Source organism: Diabrotica virgifera, chromosome 9 (assembly GCF_917563875.1).
Source record: "Diabrotica virgifera virgifera chromosome 9, PGI_DIABVI_V3a".
NCBI lineage: Eukaryota > Metazoa > Arthropoda > Insecta > Coleoptera > Chrysomelidae > Diabrotica > Diabrotica virgifera.
Window position 1 is genome coordinate 196,567,761 of NC_065451.1, and position 27,434 is coordinate 196,595,194.

Below are 27,434 nucleotides of genomic sequence, written 5' to 3' on the forward strand. Positions count from 1 at the left end.
ACACTGTGTTTAACTAATGGTACCACAATAAGAGTTTAATTGGAACGCACACAAACATTTGGAGGGTTTAAAGGAACAAAACCCCCATAAAATTTTTATGTCAATATATTAAAAAAGAAGCCGAATCTCGATAAAACGGGCTTATCAAAAAAATACTAAGAGACAAAAAAGTTTTAAAAACGTTGTCTTTAAATAATGGTACCACAATAATGAACTAATTGAAAGATACACAAAAGTTTGGGGGGAGGTTTAAGGGAACAAAACCCCCATAAAATTTTATGGAGTGGACAAATTTTACTATAATTTTGTTTTAAGATGTTCCTGCCATAAGAATGATACATATCCATTTTCAATAAAATATCTCTAATAATTTTCGATATATTCAAAAAAATCGATTTTCATATTGTAACTTTAAAGGGCTTTAACTTTTTTTATTATATGAGCACATTTTATATTTTTTTAATATGAGCACATTTGTACTAAGGTAAGTTAGGTTCAACCGAATTATTTTTGACCCCAGAATGTGTGGTGTAATTTATGATGAATCTTTTCGGGACACCCTGTATAATAACGTATACAATATTTTTTAAGAGATAAACAAAATAATGGATATAAAAGGAATTTTTGAGGGATAAAACCATTTTTTTTGTAATTTTGACGTTTTAATCAAGTTTTAAACAATGATCTCATAAAATTATACCTATACTTTAACGAAAAAAATCATTTTTGTTCACCTAAACTTTTTTTGGGTAAAGTTCCAATTTGAAACCTAACACCCTATAATATTTTTAAACCTTGAATGCCCTAAAAATAGAAATCTGTTAGCGCAATCTATGTTTAGTTGTGGACTGAGTACTAAAGTATATAATATATGCAACAAGTGCTTTCTAATAAACGTCCATTACTGTATAAAACTAAACGTAAGGTTTAAGGTGGCACTAAGTGTGTACCTACTATAAAATACATGCAACCTTTTTTCGTATACAAACTACTTTATTTTGCATAGAGCTAAATTCTAAATCTAAATAATACATACCTAGATATTGCTAAAATATGTAAGTCAAACCTACGTTCTCTACATTACTGATTACCATCCAGCTAAGCGAATCAGGTAGTGTGTGTAGAACGAATATGAAAAACACTACTAAAAATAAAAACTAATCAAGCAAAGCTCTAATAGTTACCTCACTTACTTCAGATGCGAACTTCTCTAATCTTCCACCGTTCATCACAACCAGATGTAGAACATTCCTCCGATTAACGTCTTTTATGTTGATATCTGCTCCTAATCTATAAAAATAAAAGTAATGTTAGTCTGTTGTGTTTTCAAAACATGTGGTTTTGAAGCTGCTTTCCTGTAGCGTCTTTACATTAACTGACAGTGACGAAGATAATACACCGCAAAATAAAAAGCTAATCTTAAAATGGATAATCTTGTATGATGATTATTCTGATTCTCAAGGCCCAAGAACTTGTATACAACCAAATTGGGTGGCAATGTTCTTTTTCATGTACCATGTCCTTTCAGAACGTTGGTTACCATCATAGCTATCCTAATTTTATTCACTGCCACCCTAAATAGCATGCTTGTATCAACACCATACCAATCTCACAAGTTCTTCAACCATGAGGTTCTTCTTCGTCCTGGTCCGCGTTTGCCTGCTATTTTTCCTTGCATAATATTTTGTAGCAACCTATATTTGGGACCTCTCATTACATGTCCGAAGTATTCCAGCTTTCTCTGCTTGATGCTTTTTATGATCTCAGTAGTCTTGATGAGACGTTCTAGTATTGTGCAGTTTCGAATCTTCTCCACCCAGGAAACTTTTAAAATTCTTCTATAGCACCACATTTCGAAAGCCTCAAGGCGATTTAGATCGATTTTATTCACAGTTCAGGACTCGACACCATAAAGTAAGACCGAGAACACGTAGCAGCGAAGTAGGCGGATCCTCAATGCCAATTTTAGGTCTCTGTTACATAACACCTTGGACATCCTTCTAAAAGCGGCTCTAGCCTGCTCAGATCCAGACCTGCCTCCCTACAACTCTCAACGACACTATCAAGTAGTGTTTGCAGATCTTCTTGACTAGAATCTAGGAGTACTGTATCATCCGCATATCGCAAATTATTGATGACTTTACCGTTCACAAGTATTCCTTCTTGTTTTTCAGAAAGAGCTTTTCTGAAAATTCTTTCGGAGTAAACGTTGAAAAGCAGTGGTGACAAGAGGCATCCCTGTCGTACTCCTCCTTTAATATTAAGAGCCTGTGATTCCACACCATCTTCTAAAACTAATGTTGTTTGATTCCAATATAAATTTGCAATTATTCGAACATCTCTGCCGTCCAAGCCTATATCTTTTAGAGCTTCGATCAATATAGAGTGCTTAACACGATCAAATGCCTTTTGGAAGTCAATAAAACAAACTGTGTGTCATCCAGGTATTCCTCGCATTTATTGTAGATACGACCATGTATTACCTTCAGAAAAATTTTCAATAAATTGTTTAACAAACTGATGGTTCTCTAATCAGCACAGGTTTTTGCTGTTGTCTTCTTAGGTAGAGCTATAAACAGTGAATTAGACCAGCCATTAGGAAGTTGACCGCTGGTATAAATGGTATTGAAAAACGAAGTTATAGCCTCTAAAACATTGCTATCATTTATAAGCTTGTATATTTCAGTTGGAATTTCATCAGGACCACCCGCTCTGCCATCTTTTGATGATTGTATGGCTTTTATTAACGTTCGTAACGTAATTTTCCCATTCTTTAAGTTTGTCATCTACTTCAAATATTACTTTACCATGTTCATCTTGTAGCAATGCAGTTTGTTTCTTATTGAAGATACCAGCCGCTTCTTTCACTTTTTTATACATGTTAAACGTGTCATATTTGTTTTCAAGTTCTTCAATGTCTTGACACTGTTTGGCTAGATGTTGACTCCTTGCTTCTCGTATTTTATGTCGAATTTCTTTTTGTATGCTGGTATACAGTATTTCGTTGTTTTTCGCTAATCGCCGTTGTTCCATCAAATCCAGTATATCTTCTGTCATCCAAGCCTGCTTTTTCAGCTTTGACCTGCCTTGTAAATTTCTCACACAGATTTCTTTTACTGTTGCTACGATTTTATTTAAGCCCTCATCGACATTCTCACCGATATTTTCCCAAATTAAATTTTCGTTCAGTTGTATTTGAACTGATTCCTTAACTTTCTCGTCTTGTAATTGGGCTGTATCGATATTTTTGCCACCCGCTGTATATCGGGTGGCAATTAGTGTGCCTAATCTATGGTGGTAAACGCTCTGATAAATAGTAACACTTATCGCCGTACAACTTGGTAGGCTACACAAATAAATGGCGCCCAACGTGAGCACCGATGTAGCTGTAAAACAGTAGGTATTGCTCATTCGAAGGATTTCACAAAAATGAAATGATCTCGCTGTTATTCTTAGTGGTTAAAGCTTCTATATTCTACGGGGGCATTAATTTTAGCTTGCAAGCGAGAGTTGCACAGATAGAAGGTAGGCACAGAGAATCGTTTCTAATTAACTCGGTGGCATTTCAGTCTAAGTGGCGCTAAGAGGAACAATAAGGCACCTGGACATCCAACCTCTACAGATGTGGTACGTCGTCGTGTCGTGTTGCGTCGCCGTAGGCGTAGCATAAAAAAAGTTTTGGTGAAGTAATTGTGACTTAAATTGAACATACTTCAAACTGCTTCAAGTATGTCAGAAGCTGATCACCTTTCTGGAACTTCTGCTTAAACGCTTCAACGAGTTGTTCGAGAAGCAATATAAAAATAAAGATACAACAAAGTAAAAGAGTTAATCTTCTTCTTAAAGTTCCCTCTTCTATCGGAGGTTGGATATCATAATGGCTATGGTTACTTTGTTGGCTGCTCCTCTGAATAATTGTAATGAACTACCAGTGGCGTAACAAACTCCGTCGGGGCCCCCCGCAGAATTGGAAATGGGACCCCCTTTAAAAAATTAGTAAATGCGACATGTGTAACAAATACCTATATGTTACAGCCCAGTAAATCAACGTAAAATATGGCGATACCGTGTAATTTTCAGTGTCACCACCGAAGTGGTAAACTCAACACTTTTCGAGTTATTTATGAGTAAAAATGTTAATCGTTCAACAAAAAAAAAACATGTTTTTAGGCGATTTTTCGCCAAAAAGAGTAAGTATTCGATCGAAAAGAATATTGTTAGCAAAAATGTATCCAGTTTATAAAAAAAAATGAAACAAAAATGAAGTCTATTGACTCAGTAAAAGAAAACTTGTAGCTCATGAAAAGTGTTTCTTATTCGTCAAATTCCAAATCGAACATTTCAACGTGAAATAACCAAAAAATAAAATACTGTTCGGGGAAACTCATAAGAACCTTTTTAAAGTTCTTAAAAGTAGCTTTATTTTTTACAAAAGTTTCTAGCATCAAAACTAAGCCAGTTACGCTCAAAATACAGTTATTCCCATTTTTTGGTAAAAATTGTGAAAATCTCCCCCTATTTAGCACCCCAAATGAAACTAATCATTATCGCCTTACAAATTACCTAACATTTTTATACGACCTGTAAGTTTCACCGGTTCAAAGTGCTTATTTTTAAAAGGGTTCTAGTTGAAGGGGTTGAACGAGTCACTAATCACGAGTATATGCAAACTTTAAACAGCCATATCTTAACCAATTTTTGTCTTACAGAAAAACAGAATAAAGCCAAAATATTTATAAAAGCAAGACCTATCCACATTTCTTTACTCTTTGAGATTTTTCGTATCACTAATACTTTTTAAGTTATTTTGAAAAAAAGGCATTTTTCCAAAATAAAAAAACTTTTAAATTTTTTCAAAAATAAGAACTTCGAACCGATCAAACTTACAGATCATATAAACAATAAATATTTAAAGTAAATGGTAAATCGCTAATGATAAATTTTATTTGGGGTACGAAATAGGGGCAGATTTTCACCATTTTGTTTTTACCAAAAAAGGGGCCAACCTTATTTTGAGCGTAACTCGTATAGTTTTGGTGCTAGAAACTTTTATAAAAAATAAAGATAAAGCTTTTTTTGAAACATTGAAAAAAGTTTTAAGAGTTTTTCCCGAAAATTGATTCATTTTTTGGTTATTTCAGGTTGAAATATTCGATTTGGAATTGGACAAAACAGAAAATTTTTTCATGAGATGCAACTGTGCTTTTACTGTGTTCAAGACTCCATGAATAAGTACACCATTTTCTGTATCTTATAAGCTACATTTTTGCTACAAATATTTTTTCGATATCTAATATTTAATTCGATAAATACTTATTTTTGAGTTATTTGCGAAAAACCCGTCTGAAAACGTTTTTTTTTTTGAAAAATAAACATTTTCACTCGCAAATGACTTGAAAAGTATTAGCATAGATAAAGAAACTCTATAGAAGAACAAAAGTTGCTTATAATTAGTCAATTTATACATTTCCGGACTTATTTCAAACATATGTTTTTCACCCCAAGGAAGGGTATCACCCCCCGAAGTAAAAGCAACCAACGGCATAAATCCAACTTTGAAGTGGAGTGTAACTAGAACCTAAATCCAAATTGAAAGCAAATACGTCCGTCGTGACGCTGATAATATCACTCAAAAACTGCCATTTACTGAGCTATTGATGTATTCATGCATTGTTTATGACGACTTACATTTTTCATCTTGGTATAGAATAAAATGGAACAAAAATTACTAAATGATTACATTAGTATTATTCTATGAGATGAACAACTTTCTTCGTACACTATCTACTACCAGCGAATATATCTACAATTTTATTAATTCGGATGGACAATTTCATTTTCAATACTGCACTGCTTTAAAAACGTATGTATGCAAATAATATAACAACACATTTTTACACAATATATTAGACACCAAGATGGGGCCCTTGACATATTGGCCCCCCCCGTAAGCTTCATGCTGCCTCTGGATAATTGTATCGAAATACTAAACGTAGGTAAAGATTAAAGAGAAAACCCATTTCTAGATTTAGAAATATTGTTCTAAAATTCGGCAAATTACAATTCTCACATCTTTCAATAGTCACGTACAAAGCATTATAATAGTTTATTGTCGTTACCATAAAATTTCGGTAGGCCGGAAGGGATTAAGTTTCTAGATATTATGAAATGATTCACTTGGCAAATACGTCTATTTAGAAATTTACATTTTTAATTTTAAACACACAACGTAAAATAATATAACAATAACAGATTTTTACATAATATCAGATGACAAGATAGAGGGCCCCTAAGCGATTGGGGCCCCCCTCTGTTACGTCCCTGTAAACTACAGTTAAACCATTCTCTAAGGTTCCTCAGCCAGGAGATGCGTCTTCTTCCTATGCTTCTTCTTCCTTGGATCCTTCCTTGCATAATAATTCTCAGCAACTCATATTTTTCTCCTCTGGTAATGTGACCCAAATATTCCAGTTTTCTAGTTTTTATACTTTTCATAATTTCTAACTCCTTATTTAAACGTCGTAGCACTTCAACATTTGTAATCCTTTGAACCCACTGAATTTTCAATATTCTTCTGTAACACCAAATTTCAAACGCTTCTATTCTTATGTGTTGTCTCTTCAATGTCCAAGCTTCCATTCCGTATAGCAATATAGAAAATATGTAGCATCTTAGAGCCCTCAATCTGAGAGGCAACTGAAGGTCTTTGTTTGTAAGCAGTGTCTTCATTTTTATAAATGCTTGCCTTACAGTTTCAATTCGGACTTTAATTTCTTTGCTTTGGTCATTTTTGTCATCAACCCAGGTTCCCAGATATTTGTATGTCTTAACTTTTTCTATTTGGGTTTGCTCTATCATTAACCTTTCATTTCCATGTTCTGTTTTTGAGACCATCATAAATTTAGTTTTTTTCTTGTTTATTTTTAGTCCGTATCGAATGCAATAATCGTTAATTCTATTTAGCAATGCTTGTAGCGATTCCAGGGTGTCTGCCATTATAACGGTGTCATTAGCGAATCTTATGTTATTTACTATTCTTCCGTTTATAGAGATTCCATCACTTAGCTCCGCTATCGCTTCCTGAAATATGGCTTCACTGTAAAGGTGAAATAGTAGCGGCGACAGAACACAACCCTGTCTTACTTCTCTTTTTATATCAATATTCTCGGAATCTTGTTCTTCTACCTTCATATTGGCCTTTTGATTCCAATACAGATTGATGATAATTCGTAAATCTCGTCTGTCTATATCTTTGTTTTTCAATAATTTTATTAGTTTTTCCTATCGGACCCTGTCGAACGCTTTTTCGAAGTCGATGAAACAGGAATAAATATCCAGGTTAATATCTAAGTATCTTTGAGAGAGGACATTAAACGCAAACAATGCCTCTCTTGTTCCAAGTCCTTTGCGGAACCCAAATTGGGTATCATGCATATCATATTCTAGCTTTCTATATAATCTTCCATGAATCACCTTTAGAAATATTTTGAGGGTAGGGCTTATTAGTGATATTGTCCTATAGTCCGAACAATCTTTGGCGTATATTGTTTTTGGTATTGTTACAAAGGTGGACACCAACCATTTCTGAGGGATTTTTCCGGTTTTAGAGTTAATAGGGTACCTTATATAAATCTTGCCGGAGTAAATTAGGTGATAGAACTAGCTGATCAATGATGCAATGAAATGACAAAACGATTGGTTGGACACAACGCAATAAGTTACTTTTAATTGCCAGTAATGGATGATGTTTCATATGTTGCAATAAATCTCATATTGTCTTACCCGTCACACAATAGACAACACAAAATCGAAGAACTAAACGATATAGAAGTATCAAATACAAAATCCTTACTGTTAAATATCAAATATTCAGAATTAATATCCGATATTAAACAGTATAAATTTATCACCCCGTATATCCCATCAGCCAATTTGTTATTATATTTAAACATATGCGGGTTATTTCATTTGTTTAATTGTTGCAATTCATTAACTATATTTTGGCAATGGACATTAATTTAGCTGACTAAGTAAAAACCTTTGTTCTTTTGTCGTGTGGGCTATGACCCAATTCATGTTGCCAACAAGAGAGGACATACTTTTAGAATCATTCATTAGAATCAACTCAACCAGGCCAGATGTGCATTCAACTTCATTCCTTCGAGTAACTTCAACGTGTCAATATGTAGCATTATAACAGACTAAAACTAATTCGCGTACGAGCCACATATCAGTACAACTACGTTCTCTCGGGGTTGGTTCTACTACCCTGGTGTCAGTCGCTATCAATAAATTTTCTAAGTGCTATTGGTGTTTCAATAACAGCCGATCATCCTCCACTGAGCCCGAAGATTAGACACTTACCTTATTAACGTATGTACTGTCCTCCAACCTCCTCTCAACGCCGCAAGCAGCATCGGCGATCGTCTTTCTTTGTCCATCACGTTTATATCTGCTCCCTCACTGACCAAATATTCTACTATTTCCGGATGGTCAAACATAGCGGCACAGTGAAGCGGCGTCATCTTCTGGACATCGCACGACTGAAGACACGGCAGTTTTTCCTCTGGTTGCATCTTAAACATGATTTTGACAATTTCGGTGGCACCTTGAGCACAAGCTAAATGAACTGGAGTGGATAGATCCTGTTGTTGTATGGAGATCTTAGCGCCTGACCTAATTAAAATAGGGAGTTAGTTTATTATTACCAGATTATGCAATAAAATATAACAAAAATCATGAGAGTAAGATTACCTGATACTTTCGATAAGGGCACAGTTTGATTTTATAAAATATAGGTATGTAAATAAATAAATGCAGTGAAAGAATAAAAACTATTTTTCTCTAAATTTTTCGAAGAATACTTTTTGATGTTCCAGACGTGGGCTCATCATCATCATCAACAGCTATTTCATCCATCGTCGAATGTAAGCCTCCTTTAAATATGTCCATTCGTTTCTATTTACTGTTTTTGCATCCATTCGTCACCATCCATTCGATTGATGAAATTTGTTGGAAATCCCATAAAATTTATTTGGTTGTTTAAATAGTTCGAAATAATGTCCCTTTTTTTACCCTTGTCGACGTCTGTGTTGTTCCTTGCTAGCATGTTATCGAAATTCACATGTGTCGCGAAGAAGAGAATCGGACCACTTGAAATCCAAAAATTCTTCCCCTACGAGAGAAGGAATGAGATGCCTTCAAAACTCGAATGTGTACAGACGTGTAGTAGTTAGCGAATTCGTTCGTTTTTCTTTCGATCGTTGTGTCTCCAGCCAGACGGGGTACGCTTAACCTAAATTTAATTACCTCTATTATCTTTTATTGGGAATGCGATATGAGAATACTAAAAGATAAGAAAACAAAAGAGACAGTCGCACAGATTCTTTCAGAGAAGCTAATTAATATGGAGCAAACATATAATGCCGAAGAATCACTCCAAAATATATGTGAAACCTTTAACAACATCAGAGAAGAACATCTAATAGAAAAGAAAGAGATGAGAAAAAGTTGGATGAACGACAATATACTACAACTTATGGAAGAAAGAAGAAAATTAAAAAACAACAAAATAATGTACAACACGATTCAGAGACAAATAAGAACTGAAATAAGAAAGGCCAAAGAAAATTGGTTAAAATCACAGTGTGAAGAGATAGAGTCGTTAGAGCAAAAACATGATACGTTTAACATGCATAAAAAGGTGAAACAAGCAGCTGGTCTTCAGAAATCCAACACAGCTAGCAAATTGCGAGACCAACAGGGGAATATCATCACAGACAGAAATCAAGAAATCTGCATATGGACAAAATACATACAGGAACTTTTTGATGATACTAGATCCGAACAACCTCCATCCTACATATGTGATGACCACTTACCAATCACATCAGGTGAAGTGGAAAGAGCAATATCACAACTAAAAGATGGCAAAGCTCCTGGACCTGACAATGCATATGCTGAACTCATAAAACTATTTGACACCGACGGTACTCAACGCCTAACCAAAATATTTAACGACATATGTTTAAGCGGAGTAATACCAAAAACATGGTTGAAGTCGACGTTTGTTGCTTTACCAAAGAAAACAAAGTCCGTATCCTGCAGTGATTTCCGAACCATCAGCTTAATGAGCCATATTTTAAAGCTATTTCTAAAAATTATACATCAAAGGATATATAGACTGTGCGAAGAAAAAATCAGCCGAACACAGTTTGGTTTTCGAAATGCAGTGGGTACAAGAGAGGCTCTATCTAGTATACAAGTGCTATTTCAACGATGTAGAGACGTGAATTGCGATATTTATGCATGTTTCATTGATTACCATAAAGCGTTCGATACAGTAAAGCACGAAAAGCTGATGGAGATATTAACCAATATTGGAATAAACACCTGTGATTTAAGGATTATCAGCAATCTGTACTGGAATCAAACATCATCTATCCGGACAGAGGCAGGAGAATCCGACGATATCAAAATCAAACGGGGGGTCCGTCAGGGATGTATACTATCCCCACTGCTGTTTAACATCTACTCTGAGGAAATCTTTCAAGAAGCATTGGATGATGTTGAAGCCGGAATTAGAATTAACGGAGAATGTATCAATAACATAAGATACGCAGACGACACTGTGGTATTCGCTGACAGTTCTGAAGCCCTACAGGAGTTAATGAGCAGCATCGCAAAAGTCAGTCAGAGATACGGACTTTCACTAAACACTAAGAAAACCAAATGTATGATGATCTCTAAGAATGAACAGCAATTTGGACGAATCAGTGTGAATGGTCAACAAATAGAAAGAGTAAAAACATACACCTACCTTGGTAAGAACGTCAATGAAAATTGGGACCATTCTATAGAAATCAAATGTAGGATAGAGAAAGCAAGATCTGCATTTCAAAAAATGGCAAAGTTGTTCAAATGTCATGATTTGTCGATACCCATAAAAGTCAGATTACTACGATGTTATATATTTCCTATACTGTTGTACGGAGTTGAGTCGTGGACTCTCACAGACGCCACCTGCAAGAAAATTGAGGCTTTTGAGATGTGGCTTTATCGTCGAATCCTGAAGATATCTTATACCGACCACATTACTAATGAGGGTGTTCTGCTGAGAATGAAAAAAGAAAAAGAGCTGCTAATCAAAATAAAAACAGCCAAAATTGAATACCTCGGTCACATCATGAGGAACAGTGAGAGATATGGACTGCTGCAACTGGTCTTGTAGGGAAAAGTAGAGGGAAAGCGAGGACCAGGAAGGCGAAGGATTTCCTGGCTGAGAAATCTACGAACGTGGTTCAACACAACCACTACAAATCTTTTCAGAGCAGCAGTGTGCAAAGTGCAGATTGCCATGATGATCGCCAACATCCGAAACGGATAGGCACTACAAGAAGAAGAAGAAGATGCTGACGATACTGTGATAATGGCAAGAACAGCGGAAGATCTACAACATCTAGTTGAAAGTATGAATGAGATATGTAATAACTACGGCATAAGGATGAACGTCAAAAAAACCAAATATATGACCTTCAGTAAGAATCCAATAAATGACACTAGTATCACAATAAACGGTACCCAACTTGAAAAAGTAAACGAATACAAATACTTGGGAACCCTTATCAATGAAACAGGTGACCAAAATCACGAGATAAAAAGACGTATTGAAATTGCCAGGTCTACTTTTATAAAAATGAAAAAATTATTTTGTAATCGTGATATTAGTATTCATCTACGAACTAGAATGTTAAATGCTATGTATTCAGTACTTTGCTCTACGGTGTTGAGTCATGGACTCTTAAACAGAGGAATATTAAAAATCTTGAAAGCTTTGAGATGTGGTGCTACCGCTGTATACTAAGTATAAGTTGGGTGGATAAAATTACACATGAAGAAGTAATACGCAGAATAAATAACAAGCCAGAAGTTCTACTGAATATAAAAAAGAGAAAACTTGAATACTTAGGCCACCTGATGAGGGGACAAAAGTACACATTCCTACAAAACATAATGCAAGGAAAAATCCAAGGACGAAGAAATCCAGGCCGTAGAAGAATGTCCTGGATGAGAAATTTGAGAGAGTGGTTTGGCTGTACCACTAACGAATTGTTCAAAACAGCAGTAAATAAAATTAGAATCGCCCTAATGATATCCAATCTCCGATAGGAGAGGCACTCAAAGAAGAAGAAGATCGCTGAGCTTAATTCTCCATTCCATAGCTCTCTGGGTTACTTGAAGTTTGTGGACTATGTTTTTTTCTAAACTTCTTTCTTTATAAACTTCTTCCTGTATTGTTTACAAATTCATAGAGCATATCGGAGATATTTCTGCAAATATTGTGTGAACTTTCGGTTCTCTGTAAACAAATTAAGCTTTTTTGGTACACATATCAACTGGAGTATTGGAAAATTTAGAAAATAATTGTGTTTTTGGAGTGTGTTTATATTATTTGTTTGTATATTATGTGATACAATATGTTTGTACGATAATCTGTTTGTAGTAGTTTTAGAACAAACATTTTCAATAACCTGTTGAATAGGATTTATTCAGATAGAGTAACAAATGCGAATCATGTTCTAAAAACGAAATAACATGTTAGTGTGATCAACTCCAAATCAGTCGAATTCGGGACAAGGCTGAAAAAATATCTGAAATCCGAGACTTTTCAATGAAAATCGGGCCATTATTTTTAAATATAGAACTTTAATATATCGTTTTATTGATTATTTATCATTTTTATGTTGAAAATGATATTACAATATTGAAAATTACATTTTCGTTAGTTTTTGATGTTTCTACTTCCAATCCGTAATTCGTTCTCAAGAAAGGAAAAATTAGAAAATCAATTGATGTTGCATGCGTTTTGGATGTGGTATTGAAATTACACTCAAGAAATTGTCTACTTTTTTTCATCCCACCAATTCAATTTGATGTGAATTCTTAGAAGAATAATGTATTCAAAATTTCAAAATAAAATTTTACCAAAACGTTGAAAATTCGGATGGCCCGGAAGCCTTGTCCGTGACGTCGGGAGACTTCATAATTCGGCCATGTCCCGGATTTTCGGAATCGTTGGTCACACTAAACATGATACCTAAATCTATTTCACAAAATAATTCCGCAAAATTTGTGATGATAAATAAATAATGCTGTCTTGCTTGGTTGCCATTTATTTGTCAACTTTGGCGCTTGGTTGAGTGGCAAAATGGGCTGGAAAGGTTATGGCTACTGTATTTTGTGATTACAAAGGCGCAATTTTAATTCTTACGGTGCTTATTGTACGTTCCGAAGGTTGGCAATTAGCATGTCTATTCTAACTTTGCTTGCTGCTATTCGAAATAGTCCGGTTGTCGATGTATTGAACCATTTTCTCAGGTTTTGAAGCCAAGATATTCTTCTTCTCCCTGATCCGCTCTTTCCAAATACCTTGCCCTGAAGAATAAGTTGCAACAAATCATATCTCTGTTCATTCCTCATAACGTGGCCAAGATATTCTAGTTTCCGCTCTTTGATGGTGTTAATTATCTCATATTCGTTGCCCATTTTACATAGGAGTATAATGATATGCCTCGAGCACCACGTCTACAGATAGAACCGTTGACGCTTCAACGTTCGCACAACACGAGACCCCACTCATTTCCACTTCTCTGAAATAGTCCAACCAGCGTATGGGACAGGCAGGCCGACCTGAGTAGCGAGACTCCGTAGTGAAGAGATTTGCACGCTCGTAATTAACGGTAGCCGTGGAGTGAGCGGTTTCCGATCAGAATCGTATGGATGACTGTATGCTTATTAATATTTTGATTGCGCGACTGTTTGTGCCTAACACTGTAGTGAGGTGTGAGTATATTTCATTTTTGATAATATTAATTTTATTTTTCTTTTGGAGACATCTATCAAGAGAGCCTTTTTCGAAACGGCGCAAGATAGAATCACATTTTATTTTGGTTAGTTATTTTGAACTGTGTATAAATATCCGAAATATATTTACTTTGTTTTTAACCTGTGTTTTAATTTAATGAGTCTGTCATCCTGAAAGAGCTACCCTTCACAGGACCTCAACATTAGTCACACGATCCACCCACGAAATTCTTAAAATGCGCCTGTAACACCACATCTAGAATGCCTCGAGTTTTCTTAAAGAACTACTCCGTATAATAACATACATAGCCTCTGATGATAGAGATTTTGGTACCAAGTGTTAAATCGTGACTTCTGAAAAGAGACTTAATCATTATGAGCGCTGATCTCGCTTTTAATATGCGTTGTTTTATTTCACTTGAGTGGTCGCATTGGCTGTTTATGTTGGTATCATAAAAACTACTACCTACAAAAACTTTATATTACTCGTTTTCAACGAAAACTTTTCATTTATAAATTCGCAAAGTCTGTTCGTTCGTGCGTTGCCGCTCCTGCAACACCTAGAGCCGATTTACCGATGGATTCTTATGTAGTTTTGTCTTTTGCATCCAAATCTGAAAACGGCATTTCGATATCTCTAACCATCTTCGAGATAACCGACCTCAAAGTCTAAAATGTGACGTCACAATCCTTTTATTTTCTGCCGACGCCGACGCACAAAACGTCATCTGAAATCGTTGCTAGTAAGTAGGCTAGTTTTAATCTGAATTTGTTAAGCAAAACATAGGTTATTTATGTACATTTAAGTTTGACACTTCGTGAATGTGAAACTAAATTTTAAATTAGCTATTAATAAAATATAAATGACATTTTATAGTGAATTTAATTATTATATAAAATAAATAAGATGTTTAAAAATACAATTTGAGTATATTTTGAAAGCAATAATGTATTAACAACTTTAAAAAGCTTTGTACGAGTATACAGCCTCTCCTTTAATGATAAATAAACTGTTCAATTTCCATCTATTGTTGACAATTCAAAACACTTTACTACACTTCATCAGTAAAAAAGGGATCTTTATGTATGTATTTCACAATATTTGAAAATTGTCATTATGAAATGTTGTTTGGAATAAAAAATTTTTAAAAAAATTTTAAATTTGTTCTGGTATATGCAATTACATCCTTCTAATGGAAAAAAATATTTGAAGATTTTTTTCAAATTATGGATACCAACATCATTTTCATTTATAACTCTTGTATTTTTAATTTGACGAAGAAAAGTTATTCTTCATAAAAAGCTCTCATGGTCTAAGATTTATGATGCAACCACCATATATCAAATTTTATTAATTTTATACGAGGTATATAAAAAATATGAATTTCGAGTAAAGTATCTTTATAGATCACAACGTTTAAATTAAAATGATAAATATAATTGAACATTAAAACATAATTTTTAATTCTAAACAACTTTTCGTAACAGCAATTTTCCATATTATGAATTTAAATACGTAAAAAACAAAGTATTCGTTATGATAATGCTCGCATTTTCAGCTTGTTTTTAATATTTTAGCTATTTCTTCCCAAGCAGTGTTTCTAATAGATTGACTTTTATAATCCTATCTATTATTACTTTCGCATTTTGTATCATCTAAACTTTGTGTTTTCGTACAAACATTTTTAAGAATCGTTAACAAAACAATATGTCTAACCATATATTTTGTATAAAGCCAATATTATTTTGGGGCTGGATATCACAACACGATGTGGTCATCATCATAATCAGCCTTTATCGATCCACTGCTGGATATAGACCACCCCTGTTTGTCTCCAAAATGTTCTATCTTGTGCTTTCTGTATCCAGTTTTTTGTTGTCTTTCGTAAGTCGTCTTGCCATCGTGTTGGTGGTCTTCCTCTGCTACGTTTATCGGCTCTTGGTCTCCATTCGACTAGTTTGCGAGTCTATCTTTCGTTCTTCATTCTGGCAACGTGTCCAGCCCATTTCCATTTTAAGTTACAGCTTCTTTCAGTGACGTCTATGACTTTGGTCTTAGCTCGTAGATCTTCGTTTCTAATCCTGTCTCGTAGAGTCGCCCCTATCATTGATCGCTCCATTCTTCTTTGTGCTACTCTTAGTTTTTGTGCGTTTTTCTTTATGATCGATAATGTTTCTGCACCATAGGTCATTACCGGTAGCACGCATTGGTCGAAAACTTTTTTTTTCATATTAGTTGGAATGTCACTCTTAAAAAAGTTCCTAAGAGCTCCGTTGCTCCGTATGCTGCCTATTCTTATATTATTCTTCTGGATACTTCGTTTGTTTGATTTGGTATCAAATGTAAAATATTCTGATAGGTTTGAGGCCCTACAAAAATCCTAAAACGTATAGAAGCTTAGACTTAAGGAAATAAAACAATACGTCCAGTTTTCGATAAATCATAGGCAACTGAAGGAAGTGATAAAATTGGCAACATTACTTAGTCGACTATTATTGTTTAATCGCCGAATGATGACGGAGAACAAAGCGATGAAGCGAGGTTCAGGTGCATTTGGGTGGGAAGTGGGTATCATCTGGTACTAGACGATGCGCTGTGTTGCCATTTATAGGCCGTATATCTAATTTACAAATAAACATACTGTATATATTATATTACGATATTTAAAAAGTATCTTACTTTATACATAATTCAACAGCCTTTATATCACCTCCATGAACGGCAGAGTGAAGAGGTACGTTTCCCTCGGAATCGTAGAACGATATCATTTCCTGTCTGCTGCAACCTCGTGATTCGCCCCATGCCAGGAAAACTTCCAAGGTTTTGGATGAAGCGTTCTTGGCTGCTTCATGTATGGGATAATATCCGTTGTTGCATGGGATTTTCGGACAAGCCCCGAATTCTGAAATCTGAAAGACATACCTACGTGAAAATGTTGAGCCGATAATATTTTCTTTTCCAAAATCAATACATACTGATATATATTGAAAATTATAATAATATACACATCGCAGGAGCACGTTTTGTCAGCCTTTGTGTTTAAATTGGCAACATAGCCGTACTCTGACGTCATCAGGTAGGGATATCTGAATACAAACTCAAATCCAAAGGTCTTTTACACGTATTTTAAATATTTCGTACTCAAGTGGTAAAAGTACAAAGGACGCCATCTATTTTGATGGCTATGAACGAAAACAATTTATTAAATACCGTTTTAAACTCTATGTACTACGCACGAAATATGAAAATGTTTAGAAAAATGACTAAGTTTTCAATCCAATAGCACATAAAATCATATTGAAAATATTACTGTACCTACATCCCACCAGATTGAAAACAAGGGGAACCTTCTCTGGTTACAACTCTGAGGCTTCTAAAATTTGCAAGGCATAACGGATGCTAAAACTTAAGAAGATGAGGGAATTTTACAATTTATAATTCACGTCCCAGCTGCTCAGCGCGGTAAAGTTACAACGAGAATGGTTTCCTTCGTACTCCAATCAGAGTAAACATGTAAATCAAAAATGAATAACCATTTTCAATTTCGTTGCAACACGAAACTTTCCACGAAATAACCAAGTGGGTATTTTTTCCCAAGTAACTGCTGCAGGTCTACGCCAAAAACGATTTGTTTGCTTCATGCTTCATCCCCTAACGAGCAACAGTAGCTGCTGCGGTTGAATACTTAAGCTACAATACTCAACACTCCTATTTCAGGAACGAAAGCAGATAGAGGGTCGCTTCCAGCTTCATATTTTATTGATAATTAATGGCTGAAAAAAGGTATACAACAATTTACAAACTCACCCCCTCCAACCCCTACCGTTATCAGTTATCATTATTCCCCGTATTTCAGAAAAAGTGAAACTAACCAGTTTAAAAACCTAACACCAAGTGGGTATTTTCTTGCTAAGTACCTAATTGCTGCAGGTCTACGCCAAAAATAAATATTTTGCTTCATCCCTCAACGAGCAGCAATGGCTACTGCGGTTGAATACTTAAGCGACAAAACCCAACACTCCTATTTCAGAAACGAAAGCAGATAGAGTAGAAGGTCGCTTCCAGCGCCATATTTTATTACCATTTTTAGGTTTTTAAACTGGTTATTTTCACTTTTTGTGAAATGCAGGGAATGATGATAACGGTAGGTGTTGGAGGGGGTTAGTTTGTAAATTCTTGTATACCCCATATTTCAGCAATTAATTACCAATAAAACATACCTCCAAAAGCGACACTTTATCTATTTTTCTGCCTGAAATATGAGTCTTGAGTATTGTAGCTTAAGCATTAAAATGTAGTAGCCATTGTTGCTAGTTAGGGGATGAAGCAAAAAATTCAGTTTTGGCGTAGACCTGCAGCAACTAATTAGCAAACAATACCCACTTGGTATTAGGTCTTTAAACTGGTTTTCACTTTTTGTGAATAGCAGTGGACGAAAATAACGGTAGGGGTTGGAGGGGGTGAGTTTGCAAATTCTGCTATACCTCATCTTTCAGCAATTAATAAGCAATAAAATATGCCGCCGGAAGCAACCCTCTATCTGCTTTCCTTCCTGAATTAGGAGTGTTGAGTATTGTAGCTTAAGTATTAAAACGTATTAGCCATTGTTGCTCGTTAGGGGATGAAGCAAAAAATTCATTTTTGGCGTAGACCTGCAGCAATTAATTAGCAAAAAATACCCACTTGGTGTTAAGTCTTTAAACTAGTTATTTTCACTCTTTGTGAAATCCGGGGAACGATGATAACGGTAGGGGTTGGTGGGGATGAGTTTTTAATTTCTTGTATACCCCATCTTTCAGCAGTTAATTAGCAATAAAATATGCCGCCGGAAGCGACTCTCTATCTGCTTTCGTTCCTGAAATAGGAGTGTTGGGTATTAGCCATTGTTGCTCGTTAGGGGATGAAGCAAAAAATTTATTTTTGGCGTAGACCTATGGTAATTAATTAGCAAAAAATAGCTGCTGAGTTTTAGGTTTTTAAACTCGTTATTTTCACCTTTTTGTAGATTCTGGGGAATGATGATAACGGTAGAGGTTGAAGGGGGTGAGTTTGTAAATTCTTGTATACCCAATCTTTCAGCAATTAATTAGCAATGAAATATGCCACCGGAAGCGACCCTCTATCTAATTTCGTTCCAGAGCATGTTGGCTATTCTAGCTTAATATTAAGCTGGAATAGCCACATGTTTCTCTGAAGGGGTTGGTGCAATAAATTTTTAATTTGCGTAATAAATTAGCAATAAAATAGCAAAAAAATATGGGGTAAGTCTCATAACTCCCTTATGAAATGGCTATTCTAGCTTAATAGACATACATCATGAATCTCTTTTACAATGTACCCACGAGAGGTTTCAGATTTATTGTTTACATCTTATCTGGGATTTCTCATTTCCTTAATAGATGTCACTACAACGTCCTTGGCTTGCAATGTTCTTTAATGATATACTTCAGTCAGGTAACATTCCTTTCTCACTTAAGCGAACAAAGATAATTGCAATTCCGAAACCGGGCAAATCAAACGATAAGCCAGAAAACTACCGCCCCATAGCTCTACTCAGCATGGTATATAAACTATTAGAAAAGCTTCTCCTCAACAGAATTAGTCACAGGATACTAGAAAATGTCCCCATTGAACAAGCTGGCTTCCGCCCTCATTGAAGCTGTACGGACCAAGTGCTGTCATTAACAACTTTTATAGAAGCTAGTTTTCAAAAGAAACAAAAGACAGCAACAGTATTTATAGATCTAACAGCAGCATATGATACTGTTTGGAGACAGGGATTAATATATAAACTGGCCCGCATTATCCCCTGCAGAAAGATAATTAACCTCATTCACAACATGCTGACCAACAGAGCCTTCCAGGTTATAATGGGAAAGGAGACGAGTAGACAGATGAAACTTAACAATGGTCTTCCACAGGGTTCTGTCCTTGCCCCTTTACTTTTCAGCCTCTATATTGCTGACATGCCTGAAACCGAATCTCGGAAGTTTGGATATGCTGACGACTGGACCCTTGCAACAAGCCACCAATCTTTAGAAACTACAGAAATCACTCTCACGAATGACTTATCCATCCTCAGCGAATACCTTAAGAAATGGAGACTACAGCCAAGTACTACAAAAACTGAAGTATCAGCTTTTCATCTAAACAACAAGTTGGCAAACAGAGAATTGCGAGTGTATTTTAATAACAAGCTGTTAAAACACAATAAATACCCGAAATACCTTGGGGTTACTCTAGATAGAACGCTCACATTCAGAGAACACCTGACGAAAACAGCAGCAAAATTGAAAACACGCAACAATATAATACAGAAACTCTGCGGCACTACATGGGGGTCCACAGCATCAACATTAAGATCCTCTGCTCTTGGCCTGATATATCCGGTGGCAGAATACTGTGCTCCAGTGTGGCTAAATAGCAGGCATACCCACCTGGTCGACACCCAAATAAACCGTACTATGCGTATGATAACAGGCACAATTAAGCCCACCCCTACAATGTGGCTACCTACCCTTAGTAATATAGCACCACCCAACCTACGCCGCGAACATGCATTGGTTAAAGAATATAACAAAATAATGGACAGTCACCAGCTTCTAGTCCACAACGACATCCCCGATATTCTTGGAAACCGTCTCCGATCCAGGTTACCCCCTCTACAATCTGCTCAAGCGCTGCAGCAATCCAACTTTGACTTAAATACCCGATGGAGAGAAGATTGGGAAAGTAGGACAGATCCGCATTACCATAGTCTACCGGACATCATAGGGAAACCTGGCGAATTTGAACGTCCCCGTAAGATTTGGGCAGCCCTTAATCGAATTCGAACAAACTGTGGAAGATGCGCCGACTCCCTCCACAGATGGGGTAAACTCCCCTCGCCTTCTTGTGACTGCGGCGCTGCAAGACAGACGATCAGTCACATTGTTCAGGACTGCCCACGCAGAGCATACACAGGCGACCCTATAGACTTTGTAATGGCAACCGAAGGGTCAATCGAATATATAAAAAAATTGGACATCTGTTTGTGATGCATTGTATAATGCATAAATCTAAATATATTCTGTGATATACTTAAGCCATACGCTAAAAAAAAAAACTACAACGTCCGATATGCGAATTATTTTTATAATTCAGCGTACATAGACAGTTTAGTTTCGTTTCGATTCATAGTGGAGTCACTGATTCATAGTGGAGTCGCTGAAGGTGGATATGAGCTATAACCTCCGATTTCGTTGAACCTTCATCGATTTGCATGAACATTGGTGAGTAGTTAGAGGATACCTCAAGAAACAAAGGTGACATGATGCCAACTTGCGCTTCTACCCTGGGGTTGGATGCCACCCCTTCTCGGGGGTGAAAATTATTTTATTAAAAATAACTCCATATTTCGAGAGAGGGACAAATTTCAAGCAAAATTTGTTATATAAAGTTATTAAAATAAATCAAAGCTTTTTAAGTTATTAAAGACCAAAAAATTTAATTTTTCTTGAGAGAAATGCATGTTTTTAACCAATTTTTCATCAATAACTCAAAAAGTGTAAGTTTTTACAAAAAAGTTATTATTATCAAAATTGAAGCCAATAAAAAATGAAATAAACTTCTTACTAGAAAAACCTTTTAATGTTAACTAAAAGTGAGTTATAGGTAATTGAATGTATATTTTTTTCGGCGAGTAAAAAACTCTAAGTATTCAAGCTGAAATAACGGGATATTGATGCATTTTATAACATAAACTTATTAAACATTTGTCAAAGTACTTAAAAATATCTATCAAATGAGCCCCCGAACATGTTGATAGCGTTAAAATTTATGCTTCAAAATTTTTTCAAAATTTATCTTTTAAAAATTTTTCCAAAAAATGTTATTGTTTTTTTTTAATAACTCCGTTCGTGTTTACGATATCAGATTCGTCTAAAAACTGTTTGAAATTTAATTCCAAGTGCTATTTAAACACGTTAAATCTAATCTTTTAAACCCCTTACTTTTTTAAAAATAAATGGTAAAATGGCCCCGGTTGCATGGTTCCCACAGCAAAATTTAAGATTTAAACGTTTTTATCTCGGTTATTTTTTACCCTATAGAAATAGTAAAACAGGTAAAATATGTGGGATAGAAAAAACTAAAATTTGGTTATATATAATTTTTTATGTATATTGAGTATTTTTGGAGTATTATCAAAAGTATATGAGAATTACAATAATTTTAAAAATTATAATTTTTTTTAAACTATATCTTTTTTTCAAAAATATGCATTCTAAACCGGTCAAAATTATCTAAAACATTACTTATGCTAATATAAAGAAGTTTTTGTAAGGATTACTATAAATTTTAATTTTTGTGGAAATGGCGTATGTTTTATTTTTCACTTTTTCCTAAAAAATTCGAAACGGTTCTTTTATTTTCATTACAACTTACTTAATATTGACGCTATTACCTTATTCTGAAGCTCATTTGATAGGTATTCCGAAGTACTTTGACAAATATTTAGCAGGAATATTTTATACATTGCATCGTTTTCCCGTTATTTAAGCTTGAATACTTAGATTTGAGTACTCGTCGAAAAAAATACACATTCAATTGCCAATAACTCACTTTGAACTAACATTAGTTTAGTTCTTTATATAATGAGTGTATTAAATTTTTTATTATCTTCAATTTCAGTAATAACAACTTTTTTGTTAAAGCTTATAGTTTTTGATTTATACGTGAAAAACTGATTTAAAACATGCATTTTTTTACGAAAAAATAAAATCTTTGGTCTTTAATAACTCAAAAAGTGTTGATTTATTTTAATAACTTTATAAAACAAATTTTGCTTATAATTTGTTCCTCTATCGACTTATGGTATTATTTTTAATAAAATAATTTTCACCCCCGAGAAGGGGTGGCATCCACCCCCAGGGTAAAAGCGCAAGTTGGCATCATGTCACCCTTGTTCCTTGAGGTATCCTCTAATTACTCACCAATTTTCATGAAAATCGAAGGAGGTTCAACGAAATCGGAGGTGAAAACCTTCAGTGACTGCACTATCAGAGATGTTCATGTAGCCCCACTGAGGAGGTCTGGAGAGACTGAAACGTACGTATGGGGATGATGGATCATCTCTGAACCAAAATGAAACAAGCTGTCTTTCATTTTTCATTTTACTCATTTTTACTACACGGAATCACGGATTCGTTGGAGTTTTCCTAGACGAATAGACGGAATGTGACTGCATATTGTAGAGTCCATTTCGTCTCCTTTATTCGTCGTCTCCTTGTTTTATAAATTATAAAAGGCAGATATTAAGGATGTTACCAGAAAGTGGTTCCACGAGAGGTTTCAGATTTATTGTTTATATCTGGGACTCATTTCTTTAATTTATGTATTGTGTTTACTAACCAAAGATATAAAGAAATGTTTACTTTTTATTGAGCAGTGTATAACAACTCATATGTCCACGTGCCTAATAACTTCACTAAAGAAATTTATGTGAACACTAAAATGCTTCTATGTGATTATGATTAATTTTTGTATAAATTACAAACCAGTGGATTCAGTGTTTTAACCACGTTTTATTATTTAAAACCGTGATTTGAACGATCTAATATAGATCATGCAGGTGATTAAAATGAATTGCCACGTGTACAGTTAATATTCGTAGCTGGAGTCCAAATAAGCGTTTGATTTAATTTGCGATTTTTTTAGATTCTCATCGTTTGTTCTGTTCTTGAGTGAACAGAATTAATATTATGAAATAAGCCATCAAGCTGAGGTTTATTCCTTGGGTGCATACTCAACTTTACCAACGTGACTACACTCTTTACTTTAATTCTAGAAACAACGTGGCCTTATTTTGTTCTTCTTATTGTTTTTTGTATATAAATAGCTCTATGTTTTTCAATGTTTCTTCAGTAAGTTGTCGTTCCATTGTTTTCATGTTCTTTCCATTGATAGTCTTTCTATTGGGGAACCGTCTACCGTCATCTATACTACTCCATTTGTTGTCATTCGACTTATATGATTCTCAGAGGCGGCTCTAGCCCATGTAGCGCCCGTGTGCAGTCAATGCCCTGGCGCCCTTTGGTAGACGCGCAGTCAAAATGGAATACTCGAATAAGTACCTACCTTTTTCCTCACCTTTAAAGAGGGAGGGTCTGGAATCTTCATCTCAGACATGGGAAGACATCTCAGTCCAGAAGGCTGCCTGAGTGACCTTAGTGCAGGATTCATTTTTCGCAGCCCTAGCAATAGTTCCCGAGGTACTTTAAAACGCCCTCTCGTCGCCGAGGCTATGCCGAATGCCTAACTGCCAAACCAGACCCTCCTCTGTCATCCAGCGCTCCGAAAGAGGAATGGCCGCTGCAAGGTCGACATTACTTCCGAAGCACTTTACCTTCATTACACTGTCACAAAATTTACACCTGCCTCTCTTTCCATTATGTTCCTTTCTACTATCCATCTGTTGCACTCTAGCATCGTATGTGTAACAGTGTCCTGGTGTCTGCAGTATAGGTATTAATCAGTGTCAGCCTTTCTGAACCTAGAGAGGTAGGCTCTAAAACACCCGTGTCCTGTGAGCACCTGCGTTAGGAAATAATCCAGGCGCCTGTGACTACAGTCCACCCAATATTTTAGGTTCGGGAGCAGCATATTTGTCCACTGTGCCACATGCTCCGTGTTGTTAAATTCTTCTTGCCATCTTTCAATTGTCCTTTCTCTTTCCTGTCTTCTCTCGGCCATAGTGAGCTCTAGGTCTCTTCTCTCATACAGTTCTTTTCTTTTCACTACCCACATGCAGCGAAACACATCCAGTGATGGCCTACAGGGTTGCGGCAAACACAGTCCTGTATCGCATGCCACTCGCAGCAGATTTGTTCTGTCCACTCGTGTCATGAGCCCCCTGTAGGCCTGTATCTCTACCGCCTCATTCCAGACTGGTTCCGCGTAGAGGACGATCAACTGCACAACGCCGTGCAAGGCCCTACTCCTTTCGGATTTGGGTCCCCCAATGTTGGGCATCACCCTCCCCAACGCAGCCGCACTGTTTGCAGCCTTCTGGGTCACCACACGCACGTGCTCCCTCCACTTTCAGTTCTGGTCCAACGTCACTCCTAGGTATTTTACGTGTTTTTTGGGTATAAGACACGCCCCTGCACATTGTAGTTCCACACTTTGCCTGTTTCTTTTCCCTGTCAGAATGATGGCTTCGGTCTTCTCTGCTGCGAGTTTCAGTCCTTACTGTATCATCCATTTCTTCACAACGCCGCCTGCGTTCCGTACCCGCTATTTAAGATCTGGCTCGTCCCCCGCCACTACAAGCGAGCTCGTCCGCGAATGTTGTTTACAGTTCATCATCCCGTCATATGCCAGGTTCCATAGCGTCGGGCCCAAGACAGATCCTTTCTCCACCATAATTCTTCTCTCAGAAAGATAGTCCGCTACCACGTTCATCAGGTATCCAGGACATTCTCACTCCTCCATTACCTTCATTACCTCGTTCCATTGCTGCGTATTGAATGCATTTCTAACATCGAACAACAACAGTGTTGTTTGTAACATCGAACACCCAACGGTGTTCATCCCCTCTATTGCGCAAAGTGTTGAATAGACTCAACATGCTTTTTCCTTCACAAAAACCAAATTGCCTCTGGAATAAGCCTCCCGACCTCTCAATCTTGCCATTGATACGTCCCCGCAACATTATTTCATGGCGCATAAGCGCCATAACAGACGGGCGACTGTGGCCGGCCATTCTGTGGATCCACAAAAGTAGTTTCCGATGATTGACCGTGGGTTCTTATGTGGAGTGGACGTTGCATCACAGACGAGCGACTGTGGCCGGCCACAGAAAAACCGGCCATAAGAACCCACGGTAAACTATTTTTGTTGATCCACAGAGTGGCCGGCCACAGTCGCCCGTCTGTTATGGCGCTAAGTGCCAATGTAATTTTTCATTAATCGTTTTAAAGCATATTTTATGTTGAAACAAAGTAAACGACCCGCTCTTTGGCGCTCGGCGCCCCCCAACATCCCGGCGCCCGTGTGCACCGCACACCCTGTACAATAGGTAAAGCCGCCTCTGATGATTCTACTATTCTCTTTCTTATCGAGTTCATAATGTTCTTCACTTTGTATCTCCGTCATATATCTGTACTTCTAGCTTTGTCCCAAATTTTGGATTCGGCACAAGAAACACAAGGGGAGAAAAACTTATGGAATTTCTGGAACAAGAAAACATGTATGTTATGAATACCTTCTACAAAAAGAAACCTAACAGAAAGTGGACATGGGTTGCACCTAACAGAACCACCAAAAATGAAATAGACTATTTTCTCTCAAACAACAAAAGAATATTTGAAGACGTAACAACAATAAACAACGTAACAACGGGTAGTGACTATCGTATAGTTAGAGCAAAAATAAATATTAACATGAAAGAAGAGAGAAAAAGAATATTGAAAAAAAAAACAACGCGGATAGATGCCTTTAAACTAAAAACAAATGAAGAGCAATTCCGAGATTTCTTAGCGGATAAGTTCGAATATGATCCTTCACATAATCAAGATCAAATTGACGAAATTAACAAAAACATAAATAAGAACCTTCTCGAAGCCGGTCTACAGATCGCAAAAAAAAACAAGGACTAAAGAAGACAAAATAAGCAACGAAACTCAACAACTAATGACGGAAAGACAAAACAAACGCCATACTCAAGAATACATAGAACTTAATAAAACAATTAGAAAAGAACTAAAACGCGACATACAAAAATGGAACGAGAACTTAAGAGGAAACAGTAGTGATCAACAGGTAGCGAAAACGCGTTCCAAGATTGCGGCTGTAATTTTGAATATTTTCTCGAGATATTTGGCACACGTATTCGTAATACAATAAAGAATGGCAGTACAGAGCCCAATTTGAAAAATATATTAATATGTGGAAATTACTCTGTAATTAAATACAATATTAAAAAAACGAGCCTGTGCCTTTGTAGAAAAACAAAAAAATACACTTTCTTCAAATAAACTTTTTTATCCGATGCCTCGATTTTGTGTCATTTTGGAACTACTAAAATTTTTTATTTCATTAGTAGTTCCAAAATGACACAAAATCTAGGCATCGGATAAAAAAGTTTATTCGAAGAAAGTGTATTTTTTTGTTCTTCATAATGGCGGTACAGGCTCGTTTTTTTAATATTGTATTTAATTGCAGAGTAATTTCCACATATTAATATATTTTTCAAATTGGGCTCTGTACCGCCATTCTTTATTATATTACGAATATGTGTGCCAAATATCTCGAAAAAATATTCAAAATTACAGCCGCAATCTTGGAACGCGTTTTGACTACTTGTCGATCGCTACTGTATCACCTTAATAGAGCGAGTCATTGAAAACAACACAGACTTAAAATATCTAAGACCCGCACTGGGCTTTCAAAAAATCATCAAAATGAAAGACGCCAATAATAAGGAAAAGAAGGACAAATATAAAATAACAAAAATAGTCGAAGACTTCTACAAAACCTTGTACAGCTCGCAAAGTCAGCCTAATGAATCAACAAAGGAGAACGTCAGAAG

General features: G+C 36.0%; 1 protein-coding gene across 4 annotated transcripts in view; it reads right to left on the reverse strand.

The window, feature by feature from the left end:
• LOC126891999 (transient receptor potential cation channel subfamily A member 1) overlaps positions 1–27,434 on the reverse strand; it is a 313,637-nt gene that overhangs the window by 53,648 nt on the left and 232,555 nt on the right. For 3 of the 4 annotated variants that reach the window (XM_050661382.1, XM_050661384.1, XM_050661385.1), the window contains 3 exons: positions 16,544–16,773; positions 8,365–8,676; positions 1,185–1,290 (listed from right to left, as the gene is read on the reverse strand). In XM_050661382.1, the coding sequence (XP_050517339.1) occupies positions 1,185–1,290; positions 8,365–8,676; positions 16,544–16,773 (648 nt within the window). The remainder of the gene's footprint in view (positions 1–1,184; positions 1,291–8,364; positions 8,677–16,543; positions 16,774–27,434) is intronic. The other variant, XM_050661383.1, reaches the window with a different exon arrangement.